This window comes from Glandiceps talaboti, chromosome 5 (assembly GCF_964340395.1).
Source record: "Glandiceps talaboti chromosome 5, keGlaTala1.1, whole genome shotgun sequence".
NCBI lineage: Eukaryota > Metazoa > Hemichordata > Enteropneusta > Spengelidae > Glandiceps > Glandiceps talaboti.
The window spans coordinates 10397790-10416875 of NC_135553.1; the positions used below are offsets into that span (position 1 = coordinate 10397790).

The 19086-nt window shown below is 36.9% G+C and overlaps 2 protein-coding genes across 5 annotated transcripts in view; both read left to right on the plus strand.

Moving 5' to 3' along the window:
• Positions 1–37, plus strand: part of LOC144435332 (uncharacterized) — a 67650-nt gene extending 67613 nt beyond the window's left edge. The window contains exon 14 of the mRNA XM_078123928.1: positions 21–37. Coding sequence (XP_077980054.1) covers positions 21–37 — 17 coding nt within the window. The remainder of the gene's footprint in view (positions 1–20) is intronic.
• LOC144435790 (uncharacterized) lies at positions 35–18830 on the plus strand. Of its 4 annotated transcripts, XM_078124410.1 has the most exons (9): positions 35–6170; positions 6644–6791; positions 7667–7778; positions 9888–9917; positions 11583–11868; positions 12393–12479; positions 12898–13231; positions 14232–14335; positions 15622–18830. In XM_078124410.1, exons 1-9 carry the CDS (start codon positions 45–47, stop codon positions 15679–15681), a joined length of 7287 nt encoding a protein of 2428 aa, XP_077980536.1. In that variant the 5' UTR covers positions 35–44; the 3' UTR covers positions 15682–18830. The 4 variants fall into 4 exon arrangements, with proteins under 4 accessions (XP_077980536.1, XP_077980538.1, XP_077980537.1 ...); XM_078124412.1 differs by lacking the exon at positions 14232–14335; XM_078124411.1 differs by lacking the exon at positions 9888–9917.
• Positions 18831–19086: the final 256 nt, after the last annotated feature.

Here is a 19086-nt window from a genome sequence, read left to right on the forward strand (position 1 = left end):
AGAGGTATTCCAGATTGCAGGGAAAATACCAAACTGAGAGGCAAATGCTGGAATTAAAGTTGACAAAGGCAGATGAAAAGGTTGCATTTCTAATGGAGGAGAAAGCTTCAAAAGAGCAAACAGCCAGGAGAGAGAGTGAAAAACTGGATGAAGAATGGCAAGAACAAGAGGACAAAATAGAGGAATTACTACATCAGTTGAAAACTGAAATGACTGAAAAATCCAAGCTACAAGAACAACTTGATGAGGCTGAGGGTAAGCTTACAGAGCTGACTCAGACTCTACAAGGAGACAAAAGTGATGCAGCAACCTCAGTTCTTAGAATTCAAGGCTTAGAGGACCAACTTAATGAGTCAGAAAGGAGGTTGAAAGAAGCTCTAGACACCATCCAGAGGAGAGAAGATGCAAACATTCACTTACAAGAAGAGTTGAAACAAACCAAAGCCAAAGTCAACGAGCTTCAGAAAATGAACGATGCCTTGAAAGAGATAGCTGATGATCACAATAGTAATAAGAAAAGGATTGATAAACTTAGTGAAGATTTGGATAAAGCAGTAGCAGACAAATTAGTAGCAGAAGAATACCTGGATTCAAGTTCATCAGAAATTCAACATCTTCAGCGTATCTTGCAGGACAAGACAGATGAAGTCGAGCAGCTGAGAGGACAGCTGCAAGATGGTGCCTCAGATCACAATGTCATGTCAACGCAATCAAAAAGCAGTATTGATGAAGTCAGTGACCTGAAAGCACAGCTGGAGCAGTCCCTTAATGATCTAGAAAATCTACAGGAGCAGCTTAAAGACAGCCAGGGTCAAATCAAGAAGCTGAAAATCGAACTAGAAAATAAAACTATCGAGCTTGATGACGTTAGTGCAAGACTGAGAGAGAAACAGGATGAAAGCAGCCAACTCAAGTCAGACTTAGAGAAGTGCCAATCTCATAGGGCGAGTGTCCAACAACAAATATTACAGCAGACAGTAGAGATATCACAGCTTAGAAAACAGTTACAAGATGCCCAAAGTGCAATAGAAAAGGAAGATGGGCAGTCTGATGGAAAACAGGAGACTGAAAAACACAAAGAAACTGTAGAGGCACTGCAAACACAGATCAAGTCCCTCAAAGAACAACACCAGGAGGAAATGACAAACAAGATGATGGAATTACAAGAGCTGAAGAACTCCCTGGAAAAGCGTGATAAAAAAGTAGCTGATGCTGAGCGATGTCTTGCTGAGGAAAGACATAGTGTGATGGAAAGTCTGTCTGAAGGTGACAGCCAAGACACTGACAGTAAATCAAGAGACGATATTGACTCAGAAAACAAGCATTTGAAAGCTAGATATGAGAGTGCTGTGCAAGAACTTAAAAGACTTAGAAATGAACTCAAAACTGCAAATAGTAGCTATGATGAGCTGGAATTCCAATATTTACAAAGTAAAGAAGACAATCGCCGAGCTCAAAAGAACTTTGACGAAGAGATGGATCTAATGAGTAATAGAATTAGAGACCTGACTTCGAAACTTGCAGCATCAGATCGCAAGCTGAGAGATAGCGAAAAGAAAGTTACAAGTTTAGAAAGAAAAATGGGGGGAAATACTCCCTCAAGTAGTGCCAAAATAGCTTCTAGAGAGTTGGAATCTAAACTAGAAGAGCTTGAAATGAAACTGTATGATGTCGAAGGTACTTTGAAAGCACAGGAAGAAGAGACAGATAGTTTGAAAGGAAAGATTGGATTTGTGGAACAGAAGGTGGCGTCAAGAGCAGAACCGGTACAAAGTAGTAGTGTTGAGCCACTTGTTAGTGTCAGCCGAGAGATGAAGGCCCAGACTGTTCCTGTTATCTCCTTAACAAGTAGTTCTTCACCACAAGTGAGTGATAAAACATCAGAGAAGAAACAATGTTCAAGTAGCAGCAATGGAGGAGAGTCAGATGATTCTGACAGCTCAGTACCTCGAGAAAAGCTTGAAAATCCCAAACAGAAACGACTACTAAGGATGAAATCCCTGGAGACTAAGCTCCTCACCACCGAACAGAAGTTGAAAGAAGTCACTGCCAAACTTGTGGATGTCACCACTAAAGAACTGAGCAACAGAAAGGCCTACCATACAAAGTGTGTTTCTGAAAACAGATTGAAAGAACAGGTGAAGGACTTCAAAGCCAAAATGGAAACTTTGTCAAAAGAGCTAGAAAATGAGCACTCAATCAGAGTCAGGATTGTGAATGAGGTTAGTAGTCAGCTGTCAGAACTTGAACTGAAACTCGACGGCATGGAATCAACCATTGAAGATGCCAAATTGAAAATTGCTGATCTTCTTCAGGAGCTACAAAGGCACAGAGTCTCACACGGCCAAAACTCTGCAGACTATTGCTCACTTGCACTAGGTGAAGTTGAAAAACATATGCTAGAAACAAGAGACACTCTCAGCAGAGCAGAAAAGGCATTAGGGCTCCAAGAAAGTGAGATATTAGAGAAGGAGAATCCGGAGATGCTAAGGAGGAGGCTTGTGGGCCGCAAGTCTTCAGCAGAGAGTCAGTCATCAGAGACTTCTTTTGGAAGATCAGACACAAGTCTGAAGAGTATGGATGATGATGTCAGCACAACTATTGATCTTTTGAGGGAACAATTATCTCAAGCTGATGAGAGACTACAAGAAAAAGAGACAGAGTTAGTTGCTCAAGAAAGCATCACTAAAGAACAAAGGATTGGGTGTTTTGCTGAGAAGTTGGCTTTTGAGGCTGTCACACTAGGTAAGGTCAGCTATGTACTTCAACAGAGCAAGCAGAATCATTCTGATAAGAAAGGCAATCAATTATCATTGGAAGTGTTGAAGGACAATGACCAGAGAGATGACGTGCCCCTTAGTTGTCCAGTTGAACATTTTGCAGAGACACTGTCGACGAGGATTGTGATGCAAGGTTCACTAGGAGCTACTCTATCAAGAACTAAAGCACAAGAACAGAGCCTTCAGGACAACATTGATGACAGTGATGTCGATGGTGACATCTCAAATTCCAGAAGAAATCTTTCTCCGAGGAGGGCGATTTCAGAACCTCTGTTGAGATCTGTACATGACGAGGATGGACAGCCCTCACATGTCGGGGAGTTTGCATCCTCACTAGCAGAGCAAGCATTGAAAGAAGGTGAGATGATGTATGTGATTGAGACCAAAGTGAAAGATTTACAACAGCAGTTACAGAAAGCCTACAAGAGAATGGAACATCAGCAAGTCAGGTTAAAGAAACTGATGGCTTTATGTGAGGAAGGAAAGGTGGATGAGATGAAGAAATATGCCAGTGAAGGTCTGACGCAGGAATCTGCCATGGCATATGAAGGCTACCAATTGCTCTTTCCACAAGTCGAAAACATACAAGCTATGTCAGCAACAGAGATGACAGATCCTAACCAAAATGAAAGTAGCCGGATTAGTGATTCTCAACTGGCTTCACTAGCAAAGCAGATAGAGCTTGAAGAAACACATAGGTTTGCAAATGAATATGCATCTGGTGAGATAGTGAGAGCTGAAATGTTGAGAATTCTGCAAAGAGTTATGAATATGTATGAGAGAGAAATCAACATGGAGAGAGCTAGTTGTATGCAGATGCTGAAGGTTCAAAGACAAGCTGCTGAGAAAAAATATGCCGATATTGAGGCTTCCATTCGGGAAGAAATGAGTGGAGTCTTAGAAGAGATCAAAGATAGATATGAAACTGAATTAGATCGGTTGAAACAAGAAGGTCGAGAGGAACAAGATAGTGCAGAAGGTCCTGGACCCCTGTACAATGAAGAGCTGATGAAGCAGTTTGCTGACATCGTCGCAAGGAGAGCTGTGTTAAGCAGTCATTTGACTTACTGGGGAGATACAGCACATAGTCTGCGAAGTAGAGTGAAACCCCAACATAGGAGACACAGTCTGTCTGCTCTGACTCAGTACACTGGTGGAGGTGACGGTATGGTTCTCCAGTCAGAACATCTACTAGCTAAGTGTAGTAGTATGAATGACTTTGCCGAAATGCTAGCACAGAGGGCAATCTTCCAGGCTGAGTTGACGTACATCATGAATAAACTTCAAGTTGAACAGAAACAACAGCTGGATGCACTGCAGGAAGCTTATGAGAAGGTGTGCAATGGTAAAGTCATTGAAAGCATAACCATGGAACATGCCATGAATCTTACAAGTGTCCGGGAAAGATATGAAGTTATCATCAAAAACGAGCGAGAAGAACAAGTCAGGGAAATGAACAAGTTCCAGGATGAGTTAGACAAAACTAAGTCGGAATTAGGAGAAGTTCTACAGAAGATGAATGAGAAGGAACAGTACGTGAAGAAGACACCTGAAATCCAATTCACATTGGAGGATGACCTTAACGAGCAGGTCGAGGAGATGACCTCTAGACGTGTCAAGCATCTGACTGATGAGTTAGACATAGTGAAGGAACAACTCAATAGCGCTGAGGAAACTCTGAGAATCAAGACAGAAGAACACATCAAGGAAGTCGATTCAATCACAGATGTCATGGAAAGTGTGAAGGAAAAACATAACAAGCAGATGGAGGATGTGAAGGATAGTCACAGGCTAGAGATTGATAAGTTCCACAATGAACACGATGAGTTGATAGCTAAACTGAGAGGAGAGATTCAGATAGAACTCAAAGAAATGGAAATGAAGTATGAAGAGGAACTAGGAAAGGTTGTTGAAAATTATGAAGCGAAGCTGAAAGATATGTGTGAAAGTATGAGTACAAATCAAGATCAAGAAATAGCACAACTGAAAGAAAAATGTGAGGAAGAAGTGAAACAAGTAAAGGAACAATATGATCAGAAATTTTCCGATGCTGCATCTGAAATTGCTGATTTACAGCACGAGGAAATATGTGAGTTGAAACAGAATTACCAACATGAGATTGATGACATCAAAGGACAGAGTGAACAAAAGTTGAAAGACTTCACTACACAAATGTTAGACCTGAAAGAACAGCATGAAAGTGAAATCAAGGAATACCAAGAAAAACAGGAGGATCTGAAAATTGAACAAGAGAGAGTTACCATGGAAATGAAACAACAATACGAGGGTGACATCCAGAGAGTTAAGGATGAGTATGAACAAAAACTCAAACAACTGAACACTGAAATGTTGGATTTGAAAGAGGTTCATGAAAGTGAAATCAAAGAATTACAAGACAAATGGAGAGAGGATGAAGCTGTTCGGGAACAAGCACAGGCCCAAAAACAAAATGACATTGGACATTATGAGGAGGAGATAAGGAAACTTAAAGACGAATATGAACAAAAATTAACTGATGTCACGACAGAAATGTTAGACATGAAGGAATTACATGAAAGCGAAATCAAAGAATTACAAGAGAAACACGAAGAAGAAATCGCGAAGGTTGAGAAGGAGTACGAGGATAAACTAAAGGACATTGAGGATGATATGACTCACCTGGAGGACGATCTACAGAAGGAGACGGCTGAACTCAAAGTGAAGTATGAAGATGAAATAAGTCGAATCAAGAGAGACTATGAAGATAGATTGTCAGAATCTCACTCAGAACCTGCCTCTCCTCAACTTAAAAGTCCCTCTGAACAAAAACTTGCAAATGTACGACGAGAGTATGAACAAAGACTGAGCAAAGTCAAGGTAGAACATGAAAAGAAAATGTCTTATATGCAGGAAAGTTATGAAGATGATATCGGTAAAATAAGACGAGAACAGGAAAAGAAAACTAAACAGATAGAACAAAAACACGAAGGACAGATTGCAAAACTAAGACAAGAACAAGAACGGTATGAACATGAACTTGAGGAGAGGTATAGGCATGATTTTGAAAGACTTAGCCATGAACAACAGTATAAGATATCTGAACTTGAACAGAAATACGAAGAGGCAATAGATAGTATGAAAAGTGATCATAGCAGGGAAATGTCACTGATTGACGAGGAACATGGACGGGAGATGGAAGATATGAAAAATGAATACGAAGAAAAACTGGACAACTTTGCTGAACTTCATGAAACGGATTTACAAGCTGTGAAAATGTCACAGATGAACAATGTAGCTAGTGAGTCACCATTGGTGGCTGAATCAGTACCACTGCAACAATCTGAACTACCTCAACAGTCACTGGTGGCTTCACTCAGGGAGAAATATGAAAAAGAAATTGAATTGCTTCGGGTAAGTCAAATAGTATACTGATAGAAAGTTTTATACGCACCAAAACTGTAAATTTATCAGTTACCTCAGAGTTGTGCCCTTTGACCTCAGAGTTACACCATAAATGACCTCTGACCTGTTCACTCATTAATATAAATATTTTACTGACCTGGTGATGCTCTGTTTACAGTTTAGTCTATTCAGTGTGTTTAGATGCCTGTAGAGTTAAGTTTTGTTCATATTTTGTTTGTTACTGTGGATGATGTGATTATACGTGGTGCAGTACCAGTGGTATTACACTGTATCATCAATATTAAAACACAAGTAAACTCTGATACCAACCAAGTGGTTGTCATTCATGCTATAAACTAAAATAGATCTGAACTCTAGGGTCAAATCAGACAATTTTACTGAATGCTAGCTTGGTCGTCAAATCATGCAACATTACAAAAATATAAACAGTGGAGAATTTGTATATATGTTTATATTTACAGAAGGGTAGTGACATTGGTTTAGTACGAGCACAGAGAGCACACAAAGTTGCAATTGACAAATTGAAAAAACGACATTTTGAAGAAATTTCACGAATTAGACAGGACAGAGAGAGGAACCTGGGAGATGAATCAGCAGCAACACTTTCTGGTGAGTAAAATGAGACTGGATAGAGTATTTTAAAGAATAAACCAAGAGAGAGTTCAGAGAGTATTCTAGTACATCAAGGTATTAGGGTTTGCAGAGAAGAACTTTAATCCTTGTAGACACATCTATAGAGAAATATACTGTATGAACCATCCTGTTATATAAAGTTCTCTTGGTTTTGGCCTAGCATAGAAGACTCCTTGATCCGATACTTTCATGATTATCATACACTCAATTTGCATCATTGTGGGCACACCTGTAATCGCTCACTGCACACTATGCTTGTAACATGTGGTTGTCAGTTTTAGACTGACAAAATTTTTATGTATGTTGATCTGTTTGTGATATGATACTTTGCAATGAAACTATCGGTACCTGTTACTACACCATATTCTGGTTTGCTGAATTTCTGGCCATTTCGCAGGTTAGCATTGCAAGAGGGGGCTCCACATTTGGCAAAGTGAGGGTTGGCCACTGATTCTAGTATGGTAATGCTCGAAACCATGAATAGGTTGAGGTGGCACTAGATCCAGGAGTGCTCGAAACCATGAATAGGTTGAGGTGGCACTAGATCCAAGAGTGGTGGTTGGGCATGTTTATGATTACTGGTAGTCACTAAAAATGATAGAACTGTTGGAACAACACTGAAATCGAGTAATAATGTCATGTCTGCTATCTGTCTGTAAGCTGCAGTATTCCACTATCTCCCCCCCCCCCCCCAAAAAAAAATGCGGTCTGCGAACAGCACTCCTAGTGGCCAAATCATGAAATCTTTTGTCTTTCTGATAACCGGAATTTATCAAATTGTGGCATCTGTTGACTTTCTACTACTATACTATGAATAGAAAGGTGAGATCTTTTTGTTGCTCATATTACAGCAATGAAAGCACTGAAGAAGAAACATGAAGAAGAGCTAGAAAGAGAAAGGGCTAGGTATCATCTCCATGGTAACGTCAATGAAAGCATTGAAGCTTTGAAAAGAGACCATCAGTAAGTATCCACTACATAGTCAGAGTCTGAAAAAGGGGAACTGAATTTTCAAGAGAATGTTACGAATATTCACAAAAAGAATACTATGTGTCATTTGTAGATGTTTTGTTATTTAACTTGAGATATACAAGGAAAATAGTGGAACAAAATAATGGTACAACAGTTCTCATAACCATAGTAATGCTAAAGTTGTATGAAGATTTCCGAGTACATATATACCCACAGTTTATTGTTGCTATATAACCTGGGAGTTTGGGACTCACTTTGTCTCAGTGCCCTAACCATTATCAGAATTCTTCACAAATATATACTGGTAGTACATGAATGTATTGAAAAATGTGTGATCATGTTAAGGTGTAACCGTGTGTAATAGCATAGAGTTGCTGAACATTATAGTGGATTTCTCATTTTAATAATGATTGGGAGTGAGGGAGTGAGTGAAATCTGTGAATATTTTCATTGCATGTCTTGAAGTGTGAAATTGAAGAATGTGTAACTTATTCAATTGCCAAATATATATTGACATGCAGTATTTATTTGTTCTAACACCATTTCTAGTACTAATAGCATTTTATCAGTTTCTCATTGCTCATCTAAAGAAAAGACAATAAGGATGAGAATTGCAGCATTTTTCCATTATTATGGTGCTAAACGTGGACATTTTTAATATGGCCATTGATCCAGGACAACATTGCAATTTGATAATTAGGTTATAGAAATTATCATATTCAAGTAAAAAGAACAACTTGAATTGTAGGCATATGTAGGAGTTTACAAAGTATTCATACTCAGGTATGATTAGTAAACAGTAAAAATGGACAGAATCCAACCCCGTCAGATTGAATAGTCAACTTTCATGACCTTTTCATGACCCTGGACTAGTACGACTAAATTTACATCAAATTGTAAACATGCTGTCCAACTGCTGTATTCCCAATTGCCATAATATCTCTTCCAAGAACAAAGATTTACTTTCTTATTGCTTTCAAAAGTGAGCTAAGATATTGAAAAGATTTAAAATTCTTACTCGATATGAATTGTGTTTTTCGCATACCTCAAGAAACCCCAGGATGTAGATCACACATGAAAGTTAGAAAAGGAAATTGATCTTCATCGCAAAGAATATTGACTTGTATAACAAATGAAAAAATTGAATTCTGGACTGTTTCCATGTAAAGCAAGATGTGGAAAATACTACCATTCTCATCCATATTGGTATATTGACAATGACATAATAATACATTGCAAAACCAAATTGTCAGAATGATTTGGAAACGATTACTCACTGCATGTAATGATATTTCTGTAACCTTCATAATGTCATCATCATAATGCTATATATCATACAAAGTCAATCTAATCTGTGTTGGAGTTTCTGACTTGTTTACTTTTCAGTTGGTGGTTGGAGACTCTGTGATCATGTGCATTGCATGCCAAATCATTGTTTTCATTGCCTTACATTGGGACTTTCTTTCCTGTCTGTGTGTAGGTCTGCTTTCCTATAAAAAAAAAAACTATATCTCATTCATGTAACCTCTAACCTCTCTCACAAGGTTGGTAAAATGATCATCAATAAATTGTTGTAGTTTTCATTGTTGTCGTGATGTGGTGGTCATTGTGTTGGTGTTTTTCCTATCTTCTCGATGTTCTTCACATTTCTATTTCAATGTTCTTGTCTTTTGTAAAGTGTGATGAACCATTCTGGGAACACTCTGGAAATTTGAAACAAAAGAACACATGAACAATGCATGATATTTGAATCTGGTCACATGGACAGAGCATGATTTCCAGAACAGATCACATGTGCGATGCATGATATTTGAAACAGATCACATGTACGATGCATGATATTTGAAACAGATCACATGGGCAGTGCATGACACCGGTTCTGTTAAAACTGACTACTTTAATTACAGTAGTTGCCAGAAACATGTGCCTAACTTTCTCCAGTTTTAGAAAGTGTCTGTGTTATTAAATAGAACTGACTTTTTATATGAAGTTTCCCAAGTGGTTCAGAAATCTGATTCAGTCATTTCCTCTGGTATATCCCATGTTCGCATGGAAAACTAAAAACAAGACCATGAAATTTCATTTCATGCATTCTCACAGGCTGGTTGCATGGAATATGTTACAAAAACTGTGAGTATAGATACTAACCATGTACCACACACAGATTTGCTTCCCAGTGTGGTATTATATGCACCTGTATTTCATTTGTATTTGCAAGTATTAAACCACAAGCCTCAATCAATTACTCAGCAGAATTGGTATGCTATAAATCGATTCAGCATGTGGGTCACCATCTGCTCAGGGGTTTGTCATGGGATATATCACTATCTGTGTACTTTGTCTGCATGGATGTTTAAGTTATTGATCCGTCTTTTGTTTTGAGTTGTGTATGTTTTAGTATTTAGTGTTCTCTTCAAAAACTTTTATAGAGTTTTGTTGGAAATAATTTTTTTTTTTTTTTGTCATTTGGAAATTATAAAGTTGAACCGTCTACTCTATAACAGTTTTTGGAGAAAAATTTGTATTGTTACTAGTTGTGAACGTTCTTGACCTTTAACAGATTGACGAGGATTTTTGGGGTTTTCTTGCTCATTTGTTTCCAAATTGAATGAATTAATCTCCTTCATAACAATGTGGAAAGATATGCTGTGCTGCAAGTTTCTGTCGTGATGTGTCCACCTCTAATACTGTCTAACGTATGATTTTGTGTTGTTTTGTTGTTGTTTCTGGAGTGCATTGCACCCCTTGTACCATGGTTCAGGGTGGTACCACCCCTTGTACCATGTACAGGTTGGTGCCACCCTTTGTACCATGGTTCAGGTTGGTGCCACCCCTCTTGTACCATGGTTCAGGTTGATGCCACCCCTTGTACCATAGTTCCAGTTGGTGCCACCCCTTGTACCATGGTTCAGGTTACTGGTGCCACCCCTTGTATCACTACCAGGGTTCAGGGTGATGCAACCCCTTATGCCATGGTTCAAGTTGGTGGTACCACTTGCACAATGGTTCAGGTTACTGGTGCCAGCCCTTGTACCATGGTTCAGGGTGATGCCACCCCTTGTACCAGGGTTCAGGGTGATGCTACCACTTGTACCCATGGTTAGGTTGGTACTTCCATTGACAAATTGACACCAAATATGGTGTCTAACTGCAGGTGGAAATTACAGTAAGAATGACAGTACTGTCTAGTTTTGTTGCGGTCTGTGCTATTCTATTCTATTCTATACCCAAACTGTACTATACTGTGGTATTCTGTATTTCATGATCTTTTCCTGCATGATGTTTGCCATGCTTTAATAAAGGGAGGAAATACAGATATTTATCTTAATTGATAGTAATTTCATTCTGAATGTCCAAGTATCAGAGTTGATAATGTAAAATTGATCAGAATTTGGAGGAGAGAAAAGTAATCGGGTAACAACATGTATACTCAATGTTGAATAGTGATACTATACTTCACCAATGCAGATGTAAGGAAAATTCATGAAGTGACACAAAATTTATATACTAATGCTTTGTATAGCGTTCAAATCTTTATATACCATTAACTATAATACTCTGACACACATAATTTTTTTTTTTTTAATTTTTTTTTTTTAATTTTTTTTTTTTTGAGGGGGGATCTGACTACTCTGATACATATAATGGGGGGAGAAATGTATAAGAAATCTCAAAAGAAAAGTAAAGACATAATTTAAATAAAAGTATATTTATCTGTATTTCCCAATTTAAGGAGCATTCTTCTCCATCCCTACTTTGCACATATATTAAAAAGATAGTGAATTTGTCTTTCAGAGAGGAGCTTGAAAAGATTGAAACCGAAATGGTTGCCCTGTCTCAACAGTACTCCGTCAAATGTATTGAAAATTCTGCCTTGGAAGAACAACTGGCCACTCTCCAACGCTGCCTGGAAGAAAAAAAGCAAAGCATTTACCACTTAACCACAGAAAATACCGACCTGAATGATTCAATGGCTGATGAGATAGCTAATTTGAGAAGTACCCTGGGAGTTGATGGGGAAGCCGCCAACTCAGGTGCTATGGCTAGCGGGGCTGAGATATTGGAGTTGTATGAAGTCAAGGTAACTTTTAGTATACATGTTGTACTTGAAATAGATAGTAATCAGGGATGTAGAGCAATTTTTAGTAACCATGGGAAAATATGTTTGGTTTGGACGAACCTCAGGAGGCATCTGTTGACACTTTTTTTTTCAAAGATTTTGTAATTTCATGGCTGCTGCTTTGAAAGAAGGCTCTACACTATAAAGAAATTTAACATTCATTTGTGTAAACATTTCACTAGTATTATCAATGTTTTAGAATTTTCTCGGCTGGAAATTTATCTGATATGAGGATCTGGGACTGAAGTATGGGCCTTTAGTGTTCCTTTGTATGTAGACTGCTAGATTGTCATAGTGGTCAAATTTAGGGGTATCAAATGTGTCCATAGCTATAGACAACACAGTAAGTTAGGATGGGAGTGTACACGCAAAGTAATACGTCTATCAAATTTGAAAAGAGAACCTCGTTGAAGTGACATAAAGCAGAATGAATATACTCTTATTGTGGAGTTTGCTCCTTAATTCTTATTTTGCTTCATCCCCAGGTAAATCTTAGAGTCAAAGAATCAGAGGTACAAGTTATGCAAGAAGAAATTGCCAAACTAAGGCAGAATTTAGACCAGACAAAACAGGTATGCATGGTAGAAGTTGTTTTTTTTCTGCTCAATTCACAAAGACAGTTTATCTTTGCAGTCATTGGATGGGTCATTAGACTTCATTTTAGAACTTGACCCAGAAGTATATAAAAGTTGCAAAGTGAATGCACAGGGAATTACTAACATTTACACATCATAATTACATCTCCAGGGTGCTCCCCAACCACAGATGAGTGCCCTTGGTGTTTTTACTTGTCAACACTAATTATTCATAAAAAATTTGAATATTAATAATCGGTAAAATGAATTCTTTAAAAAATCAGGGCGACTCCTTCTTTGGCAGAGAATCACTAATATATACTATGAATAGAAATATCCTGGTTCTCTCCCATTTCAACCAAGTTTTGTTAACAGTTTTCCACAAAATCTTGTCTCTTTTTTCTTGGGATAACAGGAAGAGAACGAAATGTTTGCCGAAAAGTACAAAAAACTTAAAATGGAACACGATGGAACTGAAGAGAAAGTGAAATATCTAGAAATGAAATTAAACGAAACATATGAGAAATTGAAAGAAGCTGAAGCAAAGAGAAGTCGTCCAAGGAGTTATGTGACAAAAACTAAACAACCTTCCAAGTCTAACCTAGATAGAGAGAGGTCATACTCTGAAAGTAATCTGTCTAGTGAGATCCCTGGTACAACAAAATGGTATTCAGAGGAAAACCTACGTAAACCTAGCCCAGATATCCGTCTAGGCACTTTTATACCAATGGATACTAAGAAGAGTAAAGGTAAGGAATACGTTTTATTTATACATGGTCCTCAACTGTCTTACTGTGTTGTATCAGGTGTCAATCAGTTCTTTGTCTTGTTCTCTGGGTAGTAATGGTGGTATCAGTATTTTTGGTGGTTTTCTGGTGGTACGCCTTGCAAGTGTCTTGTGAAAAGCGTCGTTCCTGTTTATTTGCAACATTGACTCTTATTATAGGGCTGTGTATGGGTGGTCTGTAGGTATTTTTATGGTTACATTTTTGGGTATCTCTGTTGGTATTTCACGGGGCATTTTTATCGGTAGTCTAAGTATCGTGGTGGGTAGATATTGGGGTATTTCTGTCAATTGGTATTTCTGACAGTTACGCTTTGGGTAATTTCACCGATAATCTGTAGGTATTTTTTGTGGGTAGACTTTGTGGTATTTCTGATGGTTACTATTTGAGTAGGTTTATAGGTATGTTTGTGAGGTGGTCGCAGGGTAGATCTGTAGATATTTCTGATACTATGTGTGGGTATTTTATTGTTAGTCTAGATAGTATTTTGTGCGTAGATTCTTCATGTAACCTTCAAAAAGAGAATATGGTATACTCTGATGGTAGTCAGCTTGTAATTAATATGCAATCTCTACTAAATACCTTCTCAGTTCTCTATTGGTCCACTGCATTGCTGTAGATGTAGATATAAGTACTACACCCACACACCTACACCAATGAGCTTTAAGTGTCTAGTTTATAATTAAATGAATTGTGCTGAAATAAACACATGATAGTACAAAATAAATATATGTATGGCTTGGCAGATGTAAGATGCAGCATGTAGCACTATTGTGTAAGTATGGACTGCAAGGAGCTGTTGTAGCTGTATGTTTGCACATATCCACACTGCGGCATGATGCTGCATCATTTTACTGCATTTCAATGTCCTAACTAACCTTAAACTAACATCATTTTGTCAGTGTAAATAATTCATCCAAACATTCTTGATGAAATAGCTGTCATGTCTTGTGTCGTTTTACAGTCAAATCAATCAAACCAACCAGCTCCACCACTCCTACAAGCAGCAAAAGTACAATCAGGAAGACACCATCAACTGACAGAGGAACCAAGAAATTGTCCCATAAGGTGGTTTTTTTACAAATTCATTTTCCCCCCTTTTTTTACATTTCTATACCAAGTGTCATCATGAACAATCCCCTCCTTTCTAAACATTGTCACCCACACCTGACCTCCCCCGGAATGATAGTTGACTAACCTGTGGTTTGTGACATGCAATGTCACTGATATATGTTGTTAATATGTGTCAGCTACATGTACACTGCAGAAGCATGCCTTGCACACAATTTACTGTGTGATTCCTTACTTTATTTTACAGTCTCTGTCTATGCAAGTCAGCAAATAATTAGTTGTAGTTTTCATCTTCTCTAAAGAATAGCAAACTTTGCTTTCTTTTTTTTTTTTAGAAATGGTCACATTTTGAAGAATCATGGTTACCTGAACATTTATAAAGTTTAGAATTAATAAACCCATTTTTGTAAGAGTAGTTATAAAGATCCTGATGTTCAACATGACCAATAGTTCTATTTCCTGCAAGTGGTGTTTTTTATGTGATCTGAAATAAAGTTAACGACAGGCTTTGTCACAATGTCAATTTTGATGCCTTGTAGGAAAACAATAAATGGACATTTCTGCAAAGCTTGTCAGTGTGTTGTTCATATACGCCAGGACAGTCTTTGGACCATTCCCGGAAAAATCCACGGAAGTGTTTTCTCTGGGAAACTTGGTTATATCTAAGATGTTGAAAATTTAGCTCACGTGGCAAATAAATGAAGTAGTCCAATAAAGGAAAAATAGCAGTGAAGTCATGATGTGTACTTTAAAAGTTGTCCTAGTTGTAATTGGCATATTTATTATTTCAATCTAAACCGACAATATTATTCACTGAAAATTGCTAAAATATTAATAATTTCACATTGTACATGTTAATTCGAGGTTGATTTTATCCATAAGTAGCCACACATGTGCACAGTAACAATTTGAAATCATGATCTCGGAAGGGGACGGATTTTTGAGTCTGGACAAAACAGTCATTCCAGTTGATGTTTAGTGCAGCTTTTAGGATCCTCTGGAAAACGACATTAGTTGATCATAAAAACTCTGAAAATGACTTAGAAAGTGGAGTCATAAAGTTGTAAATATTCGTTCAAATTCAACTTAAAGAAAGGTGGATTTAAGTATTAACTGTAGGTTTACAATGTACAAAGCCTGGTCAAGCAGATCACACAAAATCATTACTTGCGGTAGATGTGAGTAACTTGTGGTTGTTTTATCATATTATATTACTGTTGTTGCTATACCCTGTCATGTCTTCTTGTGGATTTAACTTGATGCATGTATATTCCCTTTAACAGAGTACTGATTCACCAGCAGCCTCAAAGAAAAAAGACCCAAAGGACAAGAGCAAGAAGTAACTGTGAAGACATCACTTTTTGCCTACAAGGAGAAAGATTCTTCCATGGAAGATTGTGATGGGGGAAAAAATTAGAAACTCAAGCCCTGAACAAGAGCGAGGTGATTTACTATGGAAAAAAAAAAACATTTGAATTCATCCTCATAAAGTCAACAACAAGTTGCACATTGTTGCATCTTGTAACGCCAAATGTGTATAGATTTAATATGCAGCAAACTACTTGTATTCTTAAAGTGCCTTTAGTATCCTGGCTGTATTGCCTTGAAACAGACAAAGATTACCAGTCAGTTCATTGTCGCCATTGCTAGCAATCTTGGGAGTCTTGGGAACTTCTGTGAACTTCAGTGTGATAGCATGATATTTCTCAGAAGATCTGTTACAGTACTGATACCGAACTCTATGCGTATGTTATATCGATAACGCGATATCACCCACTGTATTCGACTCCTCTAATGTTGAAGCTTATCACTCCCGATATCGCCCACTGAGTTCACCTTCCTTTAGTGCCACTAATGTCTTCAATAAATGAAACCACACTAACATTGGCATTCACACTATTTTACTGGATAAGCCAAAGACATTATCTCAGGTTATTTTCTACTCGTTTCAACTCAACTGTATATTTTTTATTTGTAGTTTAAAAGATGCAAATACCTAGCAATATTGTATGGTTGGTGTGTAGGTGGGAGTTCAAAACAATTTCATGGCATTCTCAAAGTGTGTATGATGCAGTTCTTACCACCATGAACAAACTGTATTTTTGTTTCCATGAACAACTTATGTTTTTGTATGTTTCTTTATCATTACTTTGTATATTTTTTGCTTTGATATTGTTAATGTATGACCACATCATGTAGTATATTCATTTATAAGAGTAGAAAATGCATTCCATGACTATTTTTTTGCCAAAAGTAACCTTGACATTGGCCTCTGATATGGCTATGTGAACATTCTTATAATCATATACTAGTAAGAAGTACCAACATATTATATTTTAAGTAACTTTTAGGTAGAATTTCACAAAGTCTTTTGTCAATTGAAAATATAATTGAAGCAGCTGGAAATTTCATGCCAAAGCAAGTTATTAATGAAATTTGCAAAAAGCAATCTTAAAGCAATGGTGTAGAGAAATAGGTGAATCTTGTCTTTTGCAGACTTCTATTTTTGTAAAGTGACGGTAAAAAAGGAAATGAATTCACCAAATCTGAATACATTTATTTGTATTCTGAAGTCAAGACTCAAAACGTCAAATGACATTTACATCTCGTGTAAAAGAACTGTATGAAATATCAGTTTCTGATGTTGAAAACAAAGATTGAGAGTGTGTGTTGATATATATGTTTTATGTGTATAGTCTTTGAAAAGTGCTGTTATGTGTGTAATGGGGCAAATTGTTATTGATTTCATGTTTAACTTTTGTATTGTCAATATCATTGAGATCATGGATCAATATCGGTGTATATAGACTTCATTTGTGGTCAATAGCAGTGAGGTCAACTTTGGGGGGTCAATATTGTACCATATATATACCACATTGAGGTCAGTAATATTGTTTTTAGACTTTACTCGGGGTCAATATTAGTGAGGTCAATTTTAGGTCATTATCTTTGTATAAAGCCTTTGTAGAGGTCAATATCTGTAAAGGCAAATTTTGAATGTCAGTGTCATTGTAAATAGAGTTTATGGAGTTCATACAAGCAGATATTAACTTCAGTCAGGTTTATACTGACTTTGGAGTCAGAGGATGAAATACCCTTTTTGCAGTTAAAATGGCCTTGGAATAGGTATATAAAAGAGACACTGTTGGGGTTGAGTGGAAGTAAATGTTGACTTTAGAGGGATTTAATAAATCAATATTTACATTGCTTATTTAGCATTGACCAGCCATCAGAGGGTTATTAGTTAATAGTGACTTTGTGGATTTGTTAAATCAGTTAGTATTGACTGCTTGGGAAATAAGAAGTCCCTATTGACCTCCTTTGATGAGTCATTATACCTGTATATTGACTAGTTTGTTAGTTAACTCCGTGAATATTGACCGTAGGGGTTAAATCAGTCAATATTTACTTTGTAGAAATGTTAAATCAGTTCCTAGTAACTTTGTAGAGATGTTTAATCAGTTTATATTGACTGCTGGGGAAATAATAAGTCAATATTGACCTCACTAAGGAGCTGCTATACCAGCATATTGACTAGCTTTGTTGCACTTCCTGCTTGCTTATTAAAATGGTGCATTTTCTTGATAAAATTACAGTATTTTTTTGTTTCTTTTTCATATTTATTGCATGGTTAATTTCCAATTCAAAAAAAAAGAAGCATTATGCAATATTATATTACAAAATAATTTGTACATTGTTTGTATGTATTTAAAACTATTATATTTATATAAATTGTAGGTTGATTTAGAAATGATGTAATATTGCAGTGAACTTGAAATAACCTGACTTTGGGGAAATGGTGCTGAAATCAAAATTTTTTGCAAGTTTTGATATCATATATATTACACTGTATATTTGCTTTGCATTCGTGTCTGTATTTTACCAGATTTTTCTTAGCATTCATCTCAGTTTTTGTGTCTCTTTGTTTAATATTAATAGTATTTTAGGCTTGTTTTTTTTTCATTCTTATATGGACTGCCAATATAGTTGATGTTGAGAAATCTTTGATCGCACCGCTTCTTGATCTTGATACATTTTTTAAGGGAGTGTCCTTTATTTTATGGAGGGGAGGGCTCCAAGTGTGCTTCTAACAATCAAGACAAGTCAAAATTTTCTTTGACTCATATCGTCAGTATGTAGGATCCAAAGAGATAGCTCGCACCCTGTTAACAATTAATTCCTTGCTGCATGCAAGGTTTGGTATATTTTAAATAACTGGTGAAAAAAGGGCAAGATTTTTGTTGTTTTTTCATGTGCAACTTTGCAATAGCACACAAACTACACCTTGGACTTGACAGAGGTATATACTCTGAGTTGCAATATATATCACGGCATAACCATGGTAACAAACTCTTCCAGCAAAAAAACCAAACAAATACATGTACCTTGTATAGACTGTATAGTAGGTACCAGTTCCCAGCTTAGTTAGCGTTTCAAATAATAGACAATATATTGACTTTTTTTTTTTACAAGGAAAAGTAAAATTAATAAAATACAGCATTTATAACTTGAGTGTCGTGTGATTGTGTTGTGGTATTGTGAGTGACGCCCCCCCCCCCCCCCATTCAATGATACATTCCATATTGGTGTGCCATCATATACAAGAACATTCGACCAAGTTTTCGTGATTGTCTTTTCAATATATAATATGTATTATCGAAATTAAAACTAAAAGAAAGAAAATACCTTCCATTTTCGAATTAAAAGTAACTGACGTTGAACTGATGTAAATTGGAAAAAGAAATAGA

Coding starts and splice junctions, on each gene's coding strand:
- LOC144435790 (XM_078124410.1), top strand. CDS start 45: ATGCTGGAATTAAAGTTGACAAAGGCAGATGAAAAGGTTGCATTTCTA. Junction 9,918..11,582: donor TGGAATATGTTACAAAAACT/GTGAGTATAGAT, acceptor TTTGTCTTTCAG/AGAGGAGCTTGAAAAGATTG. Junction 14,336..15,621: donor CCAAGAAATTGTCCCATAAG/GTGGTTTTTTTA, acceptor TCCCTTTAACAG/AGTACTGATTCACCAGCAGC.